At 40.4% G+C, this 10,630-nt stretch overlaps 1 protein-coding gene across 2 annotated transcripts in view; it reads right to left on the reverse strand.

Annotated features, from left to right (window-relative positions):
- Window positions 1-295: 295 nt before the first annotated feature.
- The window catches only part of ctnnbl1 (catenin, beta like 1), an 86,467-nt gene continuing 76,132 nt past the window's right edge, over window positions 296-10,630 (reverse strand). For both annotated transcript variants that reach the window (XM_046057517.1, XM_046057516.1), the window contains 3 exons: window positions 7,877-8,014; window positions 5,376-5,448; window positions 296-350 (listed from right to left, as the gene is read on the reverse strand). In XM_046057517.1, coding sequence (XP_045913473.1) covers window positions 322-350; window positions 5,376-5,448; window positions 7,877-8,014 — 240 coding nt within the window. In that variant the 3' untranslated portion in view covers window positions 296-321. The remainder of the gene's footprint in view (window positions 351-5,375; window positions 5,449-7,876; window positions 8,015-10,630) is intronic.

The raw sequence follows: 10,630 nt of genomic DNA on the forward strand, positions 1-10,630 counted from the left end.
TACTGTGTTTATTTCCATGCTTCTATCTGCAACTGGTTATTGGACTTTCTGACCAACAGGCCCAAACATGGGCACAACAATGGTTCCAGCACCATTATCAAATATGCAGATGACACCACGGTGATTGGCCTCATCAAGAACAATGATGAGTCTACATGGTGCAACGACAACAACCTGCTACTCAACACCAAGAAGACTAAGGAGCATATCGTGAACTTCAGGAGGAATGTTGACACTCATCCACCCATCCACATCATTGGTGTGGCAGCTTCAAATTCCTGGGGTTCACATCTGACCCTGGATGACTAACCTCCAACCTGGTCAAGAAGGCTCACCACTGCCTCTTTTTCCTGAGGACAAGAAAAAACACCTCTCTTCAGACATCCTGGTGAACTTCTACTGCTGCATCATCGATAGCATCGTAACCAACTGTTTTACCGTCTGGTACAGGAACTGTTCTGCCTTGGACCGGAAGGCATTGCTGACGGTGGTGAAAACCGCCCAGCGCATTGCTGCAGCCTCACTTCCTTCTATTGAGGGCATCATGAGGAAGTTGTCTCAGATGAGCAATAAAACATTGGAAAATACTCCTGCCACCCAGCACACAGACTGTTTGCCCTCCTGCCCTCTGGGAGGCGCTACAGGAGCCTACGGACCAAAAACTCCAGGTTCAGGAACAGCTTTTTCCCTACACCTCTCTCCCTGCCGAACACTGCCCCTCGACGCCCCACCCAACTTCACACAAACACATACTCACCAACCCCCATCCGCCATCCCCCCCTGGACTGAACCAACCACACTTACCTCAAGTGCACTGCCATCCAGGACTTTATTGACACCACTTCACTATTAACTTCACCTTTCATCTGAGCATATCATTGCACTACTGTACATTCATACCGCACATTCTGTACTGTAAATCTTTCCCTTTGCACCTCTGTACATACTGTTTAGTTATTCATACTGTATTACCATAGTCATAGCCTGTACATACCTGTAGCAACAGACACTCACGTAGACACTGTACCATATGATATTTGATTACTGCTTACGCACTTACCTAGTACCTAGTGACATGTGCAATGACAAAGTTAATTCTAAAAAAAAAAAAAGGTTTAATCTAACTTATTACAGCCTATACTTTAAAAGATTTCCACCTGAATTTTACATCTAATGACCTTCAGGACTGTCTACTCAAGATGGTCTTCCAGTAGCCACTAGCCATAAGAAGAGAAACTGTGTGTGACATGCACACTTCTTAAAAAGACACAATCTTAAAAAATAGAAACTGAGAGTTGCATTTTTGCACCACAGTTTTAGAATTTGCTCAGCCCTTTCTCCTTTGATGAAAAGAATAAGGTAGAATGACATTCTTCATAGTACTTTATTACATTCCAAAACAAACGTGTTGGCAGGAAAAACGCAGGCTGGCTACCACAGCACCACAGCCAAAGAGCAGTAATTATACCAACATTTCCCTCTGAAATGTTGTTTCCTTGCCAGGGCAAAAAGCACTCTGAAACAGGATTTAAAAAATGTGTCAATAAAATGATTCTTTATTTTTTTTTTTTTAAATCTGACTTTGGAGAATTTTTATCAAACCTAGTCCTTAAAACAGATAAAGTAATGATTGTAGGTGATTTTAATATTCATGTGGACATCAAGAATGATGCCTCAGCACTACATTTATTGCATTGCTTGATTCGGTTGGCTTCTGTCAAAGCGTTAAACCCACACACTGTGTCAACCATACCCTTAACCGAGGATTAACAAAAGGTATTGAAATTGAAAAATTGGTGGTGTTTCCTTATAATCCCATTCTATCTTACCACTATCTACTATGTTTTCAGTTCCAATTACTGGAGTTTGAGCCACCAAGCAAATACTCCTATACTAGATCTGGTGGTGGTGTGGCTAAGTTTAAGGATTCAGTTGCATCAGTGTGTAACTACTCCTATAGACTCCTATGCTCGATGGATATTTGGACTGTTTTGTCACCATCAACTTTCACCAACTTACTTCAGTTGTGTCCTCGTCCAAACCAACAACCTGCCTCACAACCAAAGAGGTTTTGCCCTCAGTTGGCACTTCTTTGTTAAATATTATTAACCTTTCCTTGACAACAGATTATCTACCTCAGTTTTTAAGGTAGCGGTTATTCAACCACTTCTTAAAAAGCCTGCTCTCGATCCAGGGATTTTTAGACAGTTCCAGACCATTATCTAACCTTCCTTTCATATCCAAGATCCAACAGTGGCAAATCAACTCTGTGAATTTTTGTATAGCAACAAATTATTCTAAAATTTTCAGTCAGTTTTCAGAATGCATCATTAGTACAGAGACAGCACTGGTAAAAATCTCTTGTGATCTTTTAACTGCATCAGATAAGGGACTAGTCTCTGTATTGGTCTTGTTACATCTAAGTGGGGCATATGATAAAATTGATCACCACATTTTATTAGCGACTTGAACATTTAATTGCCATAAAAGGAACTGCTTTAAGCTGGTTTAAATCTTTATCAGATTGCACCCAGTTTGTACAAGTAAACGATGAGTCTTCTCTGCAGAGCAAAGTTACCCGTGGAGTTCTGCAAGGTTCAGTCAATGGACCTATTTTATTCAACTTATATATGCTTCCGCTAGGTAATATCATTCTGCATCGAGATGATGCTGAGAAACTTGTCCACGCATTTGTTACTTCAAGGCTTGATTACTGTAACTCCATGCTTTCAGGTTGCTCAACAAAAGTCTCTCCAGCTTATACAAAACGCTGCTGCTCGAATACTGACTATAACTAGTAGGAGAGATATCACCCCTGTTTTAGTAACTTTACACTGGCTCCTGGTAAAATTGAGAATTGAATTTAAAATTCTTCTTCTTACAAACAAAGCCCTTAAAGTCAGGCACCATACTGCCCCATTAGAACACTGAGCTCCAAAATGCAGGGCTACTTGTAGTGCCTAGGGTCTTTAGATATAGAATGGGAGCCAGAGGCTTTAGTTATCAGGCACCTTGGCTATGGAATCAGACCTCTGTTTGGATTCGGGAAGCAACCAACACACATATTTAAGAGTAGGCTAAAAACTTTTCTTTTTAGTAAAGCTTTTATTTAGGCATGGTTTCTTTATTTTGTGAGAAGGCTTATAGTTACGGCTAGGGTATTTTATGAATTTTCATAAAATTTTAAATAATTTATTTCTTGTTTTATAATTATGTATTTTATCGCTTTTAATGTGTGTATCTTGTCATGTATTTTCAACATTTTTATCCAATTTTTTTTTTCTGTTTTTGTGTAAAGTGTACAGGGACCACATAGCTTGTGATTTTACACTTTAAATAAACCTGACTTCACTTCACTTGATTCTCTGAAGTAATATGAATTGTTTAAGTTACTGTATGTATTTTAAATACGTCAGACTGGTTCGAGGGATGTGGAACGCCACCTCAATGGTGGGGAAGGAATCAGCGCTAGTGCGAGAGGTAGATACCAACTACACGTAGTTGGGCTCCGCTCTATGCATATCACTGGGTCTGGAACCAAAATCCTGGAGAGGGGCTGAACACTCTCCTTTTCCGGAGTTGCCCAGGATGAGCGATGTCACAAGCATCTAGGGATAGTCACAAGCCGCCAGGCTGACTGCCGCTGTGTTGGAGTTCTCCCTGGAGAATGAGAGGGTCTCCTCTATGTGACTGCAAGTCGCTTAGGGGGAAGGTTCTGACTGTTGTGTGTGCACCAGCTCAGAGTACTCGACCTTCTTGAAATGTCTGGGTGGCATTTGGGAAGGGATTCCATCTGGGAGCTCTGCTGGGAGACTTCAACACTTAAGATGTGCTTTTTTTATTGGACTTCTGCGATAGTCATGGATTGACCATAACAAGCAAAATGTTCAAGCAGAGGGTGATATGGGGTACAAACTTTGTGGTAGTATCATCGGATCTGCGGCAATATATTTTAGACATTTGGCTGAAGAAAGCAGCAGAGCTGTCAACTGATTAATACCTAGAAGTGTGTTGGATCAGATGGCGGTGGAGGCTGCTGGAGAGACCTGGTAAACCCAAATGTGTAGTGAGGCTGCACTGGGAAGGGTGAGGGTGAATCTGGCTGAAGCCTGTCTGTAAGCATTTAACTCACGTGAAGAATTTCTCATGAATTCCAGTGGAGGTTGAGGACGTGGAACCCGAGTGGGCCATGTTCAAAGCCTCTACTGTGGAGGTGGCTGCTAGGAGTTGTGCTCAGAAGGTTGTTGGTGTCTGTCATGGCTACAACTTAGGAATTCCCTGGGCACATTAGCTGAGTTTGTGTGATGGAAATTCTTGTGAGCAAGTCAACTCTTTATTGAAGAAGGAGGTCTCAGGAAACTGAGATGTATTACTCAGCATTGTTTATTGAAGGCCAGATGGAGAGACTGGCAACAGCAATACATACTGCAAACACGAATCAACCCAACCCAACCCAACAGACAGAGAGCCTTCCTTTGGAGTTGTCCAGGCACGTCCAACTGGCAGGAAATGCCGGAGAGATTACAAATCTTATCTGGCATGGGAATGCTTCCGGATTAGAGGGTGACACAGGAGTGGAATTTCACTCCTGTCCCATCCCACTTCCACAAAAATACTCATGCCCCATCCCAATTCAATGAAGGAGTAAAAAATATCCTGTCCCAATCCCGGTAGAATGACTCCTGTCTTATCCCATTCGCAATAATAACTAATACTAATTTGTATATAAAACTGATTCTGGTCCAGACCAGGATTCCTGAAAAAAATGTCAGCCTCTACTCTGGATCCCCCTGAAAAATATTGCTGGCAAGAGGGACGTGTGGACTACCTTTGTTTTCCTGCTGCTTCTTCATTGCCCTCACGTGGCTTCCTCCTGGGGTCTCAATTCTCCCACATTTCTTTTGATTTAAGACAAATGTTCACAACTTTTTGTCCTTTTAATTACCACAAGCTGTTTCTGGGACTGTACGGCGCGCATAAGCGCGGCCGTGGCTCAGGAGGTAGCGGGGTGCCTGTTAATCGGAAGGTCGGCGGTTCAATCCAGGCTGCATGTCGAAGTAACCTTGGGCAAGACAGTGAACCCTGAATTGCCCTGGCGGCTGAATGTGAATGTTAGTTTCTGTTTGAGCACTTAGGCTCAGTGTGTGAATGGTGAATACAGAGCATTTACAACTATGTCTCTCCCCTGTTTCAACAAAGACAACAATACAGCGACACCAAATGTTGTTTCCTAGCATGCACGTGACGCAGATTCCCAGCAGAGCAAAGTATAATTGGTTGGAATTCATTTATCACTGAGTGAGAAGAGCTAGCCATAAGTGAGTTATGGGTTTTGTTTGAGAACTGGTTATATTAAAGAAATTATAGTTACTTACCTCTCATAATGTGGCGCACTACTTTGACTGAGCCTCCTCTTAGGTTGAGAATTTGATGGACCCTCTGCTGAAGCTAAAAAGAGAAAAAGAGGATCAGAAGCATATTGCAGTTTTTAATTTGTAATAAAATGAAACAAAAAATAGCTAAGAAATCAGCATACATTTCCTTGTTGTTTGCTTTGACTTTATGAATTTTATTATTTGGTCAAAATTGTATTCACCAAAAAGACAAAATGGACATTTTATTTATCTTACTGCAGTGACAGCAACCCCATTACATTAGTGTTCTCCAGAGGGTGTGAATCTTTGGTACTGACTAACGTGCTGGTACTGTTATTTGATTGGTCCAATATCTGTGTGGAAGACACTAAAAAGATTTTTCATATCAATTCAATTCTAACAGCCTTATAACATGCAGTTAACTGCCATGTGAAATGTCCACTTGGAGGCTTGATGCTTAGATCCCGTTTTAGCAAATATGTTCCAAACATGTTACACACTTACTTACACAAAAAGTAAGGCAATTCAAATTTCAGTTTGCCTTTAATCAATTGGGAGACATTGTGCATATCAAATGGACATCAACTGTTTATTATAAGGGAATTTAAAGGAGCCACTAATTTATCATTATTTCATGATGTGATATATCAATGATGAACAGGTAACTGTACTGTGACTTAAACTGCAGATACAAAGTGCTGGTGTGCCCAATCAGAAACTGCAAAAGTAGTAGTGCAAGAGTCCCGTGAAACCCAGACTTGTGGAGTCACATTGTTGCAGTAAGTAAGTAAAATTTATTTATATAGCACTTTTCACAGATAAAATCACAAGGTGCTTCACAATAAAACAACAAAATACAGCTCTAGCTAAACACCAGAAACACATTGACATATGGCAGACAACTTTAAAACTAAGCCTAATGTTTAGCTAAACGCCTGTTTGAATAACAGAGTCTTCAGCTGCTTTTTAAAGGAAATACAGTTTAAGGTGCGTAATGAAGTGGGGAGTGCATTCCACAACCTGGGTGCAGCGGCTTGGAAAGCCCGGTCTCCCAGTGTTCATAAAAAACATCCGTCTGTTTTTATAGCTTGTCTGATCAGATGTCCTAACAATAATTAATCAGAGAGGAAACTCATTTGGCCACAGTCAGTATCCAGTGTTTCCCTAGGATTTATTTCAGGGTGAGTGGTCGAGTCTCTGAAACTACTAGTGTCGCAGAGTGGGCATGTTACGGATATGTGGTGTCGTCATCAACGCAACGTACTAATTTTTGCCTGTTTAGGTTAGCCACCTTCTCTGCTACTCTTCAACATTTTTACCACTAAAGTTACTGCCTCGTGATGGAGCTTGCTACAGTTATGCTACATTCAGATTATGGGCAATAAGACCACGGATAGGGCTCCATGAAATTTGTTAAAAGTTTTGCCAGATTCTGTTAAATTTTTCTGAATTCTGTACAATTTAACCACCTTTTGTCATCATAAAGTGACTAACATTATAACAATTCAATAAGAAAATATTACAAATTGAATCAATATAAATGAATTTGATGTATCAATACTATATATTCAAAAGCATGTGCAATTATTTACGGGGACAATTCACATTAAATGTAGGCTACTGCAACAGCAGGATGTTATAATACTATTTAACACGGACAATTCAAAATGAATATATTGCTGCAATACATGTATTGTGTATTGTTCCCTATTAAATAGGTTATTACTTGACAACTTCCATATGCTGCTGAACACAGGAAAAACATGGGTCTGATGAGGCTACTCTCGCGCATCCTTGTTTCAGAGATGGAGGCACGAGATTGAGACTCGGACTCGAGTCACACTTAAGTCGCACACATAGTAATTTCAGACTTGACTTGAGACTGCTATGCCATTCTTCATAACCTTTGGCTTTAAAACTTCATACAACAAGGCCCAAACAAAGAAGCGCTGAACGCAAAATCAGTTAGTAACCTGAGGTTAGTGAACATGTTTAGCTCATCAAATGTTAGCTTGCTTCTTGCTTCAGCTACGACCTACGGGAGGTTAACTTCTGACTGTCGTTCATTATGAAAAGATGAATGAGTGTTTGTTTACTTGCCAAAGTTGTAGTGGTCGATTAACATAATAATTTACATCCTGCTGGCTGCCATCACGTTAGTTATTAATGTTAGCTGCTAACAGGTTACAGGTTTATTGTTGATCATGTAATGTTACAGTTTTATTTAGTTATAACGTTACACTGGTTAGAGAGTCCGGGGGGTGTGTTGACTTACAGTAGCTAATAAGCTGTCATTAATTGCAGTGCACATTACATGGTTGTGCTCTGTAAGTGAAAAACAGGTTACAGTTACAGAATTCCTTATAGCTATGCAGTGTTCTAAGCAGCCTGGTTTGAACGCATAATTCTACATTTTTTTTTCCCATTACGTCAGGAAGCGCGACCGCCCCCCCCCAAAACAATGGTAGGGGAAACACTGGTATCTACGTTTGTGTTTGTACCTGTGATATCCCTGAGTTGCTGATCTCCACCATAATGTAGCAGATCAACTGAAGGACGAATAGTCCAGCGTCCAGACGGCGAAGATAGAACTCATCATCCATGCTGTCATCTAGGATCTCCCCGCGACGAACCATCTCCTGCACGCACAAACACACATAAACAAAGGTAAATCATATGTTCTAATGCAATAAATCACACTTAACTGTTAATTAGGTGGTTTCTATTGTTCTGTAAATGAACTAGACATGGTTGAATTTTAATAAGAGTGTGTTTATTCATATAGTGTATCAAGCTTATTACTTCAATATATTTACTGTAAATCTGATAATAATTATAAGTAATATTTTTCTCATGGATAGGGACGTTAGGCTGCTGTATGAATGAGCACTTCAGAGATAATAATAGTAATTATATACATAAGCCTTTATATGGCTGGTCTGGTTGTATACTCGGGAAATATTGTGAAAATGGAAGGATTTACCTGGAGTAGTGGTGATTACATATTGACAACATATTTCTGTGGTCTTTACATGGTTTGAATTCCGGTTGTGGGCCCAGGGGGGTTTATATAATGATGATATACAGTAATCAAGAGGTGAATTTGTGCATTATACTTTGTCAATTAAAGCAAGCCATGCAGCCTTCCGTGTTTGAGAACGGTGCTGTTTTTTAATCACCCACTAGAGGGCTGCAGCGCCGCAATAACCAGCCTAGTTCAAATGAACGAAATGACTCAAAAAAAGATTAGTTCATTTTATTGAACGAGATTTGAATGAACGAGTCTGTCAAAAGATTCAAACTTGCCATCACTAGCAAACACTGTCCAGCGTCTCCCAGAAGCAGGCGCGCATGCACAAAATGCAACGTGGGTTTGTTTGGGTCGACGACAACACGGCGGAAATTTTTCAGTCACTCTGAAGTCCGGACGTATTTTAGTTTTTATGAGAGTGCTGAGGGAAACTTGATTGAAGAAAATAACCTTATAGTGAACGCAGGGTGAGTTAACTTTTAGCTTTGATTTGTCTCTCTGACTTGCTAACAGCGTGTAAACTGAAGCTCTCAGTGTTAGTTACGCAGTTTAGTCAACCAACCAGCATATCTAGAAACGCTACAGACTCCTCTGTATTTATGTCAGTTTTTGGGCTCATTGAAGTTACTATCACTGTCTTCTAAAGACTTACTTGTTTTCATGTAATTGTCCACGGGGTCATTGTATTACATTGTATAATATAAAATATAAAATCTTGATAATGCACACTGATGACTTTCATATGTTTACAAAACGTATTTGCGGTTAATTTATTTTTTCCGCAAACAAAATGGCAATTGTATTTGTAGTTTTCACTATGAAACTTGAGGTTTCAGTGTGTATATCAGTACATTTTAATCTTTTTCGACAATATTTTTACATCGTGATAATACTGATAACCGTGATAATTTTGGTCACTATAATCGTGATATGAAATTTTCATACCATTTCATCCCTACTGACACATCAACCACACACTTAACACTTCACCTTTGTGATATGTGCAGTGTTAACTTTAGAGCCGTGTCAGCTGGCCTGCGCAGTAGCTCCCCCAGCTGTCGTTCCCCCCGAGGCACACAAGGGGCGAGGGCCCGTTCAACGCTGCTTGCAGCTTTAATTTAGGTGTTGTTTTGCACAAATCCATTTTCTCCATTGACCAGACATGCACATTAATTGATTTCACGGCTAAGCTTCAGAAAGTAGGGGCTGCTGCTCACACATACATACACACACTTGCATAGTTATCCATCTGAACAACCCTGTCAGTATGCCAATAACACAGTGCTGCCAATACACACAGAGCCCACATTAATCATCATTAGAGATTAAGAAGCAGACCTGAGAGGGAGACTAGAGTCTGGAGTGTAAGCCACTAGAGTGGTACAGAAATACAGACACTGTGTTAAGGGTTTTTCTGTCACAGTTGTATAGTGGGTACGGAAAGTATTCAGACCCCTTTAAATTTTTCACTCTTTGTTTCATTGCAGCCATTTTCCAAAAATCAAAAAAGTTCATTTTATTTCTCAGTAATGTACACTCAGCATCCCATCTTGACAGAAAAAAACAGAAATGTAGAAACTTTTGCAAATTTATTAAAAAAGAAAAACTGAAATATCACATGGTCATACAGTGGGGGAAATAAGTATTTGACCCCTTGCTGATTTTGCAGGTTTGCCCACTTACAAAGAATGCAACGATCTATAATTTTAATCATATGTACATTCTAACAGTGAAAGACAGAATCCCAAAGAAAATTCCAGAAAATCACATCATATGAATTTATTAAAATTGATAACCATCTGATGAGGAAAAACAAGTATTTGACCCCCTGGATAAACAGCATGTTAATATTTTGTAGAAAAGCCATTATTGGCCAGCACAGATGTCAAACGGTTTTTATAGTTGGTGACAAGGTTTGTGCACATTTCGGCAGGGATGTTGGCCCACTCCTCCCTGCAGACAGCCTCCAAATCATTCAGGTTCCGAGGTTGTCGCCTGGCAACTCGAATTTTAAGCTCCCTCCAAAGATTTTCAATTGGATTCAGGTCTGGAGACTGGCTAGGCCACTCCAGAACCTTGATGTGCTTCTTCTTCAGCCACTCTTTTGTTGCTTTGGCGGTGTGCTTAGGGTCGTTGTCGTGCTGAAACACCCATCCTCGACCCATCTTCAGCTCTCTCACTGAGGGAAGGAGATGTTGGTCCAGAATTCCACAATACATGGCCC

Source organism: Micropterus dolomieu, linkage group LG08 (assembly GCF_021292245.1).
Source record: "Micropterus dolomieu isolate WLL.071019.BEF.003 ecotype Adirondacks linkage group LG08, ASM2129224v1, whole genome shotgun sequence".
Lineage (NCBI taxonomy): Eukaryota > Metazoa > Chordata > Actinopteri > Centrarchiformes > Centrarchidae > Micropterus > Micropterus dolomieu.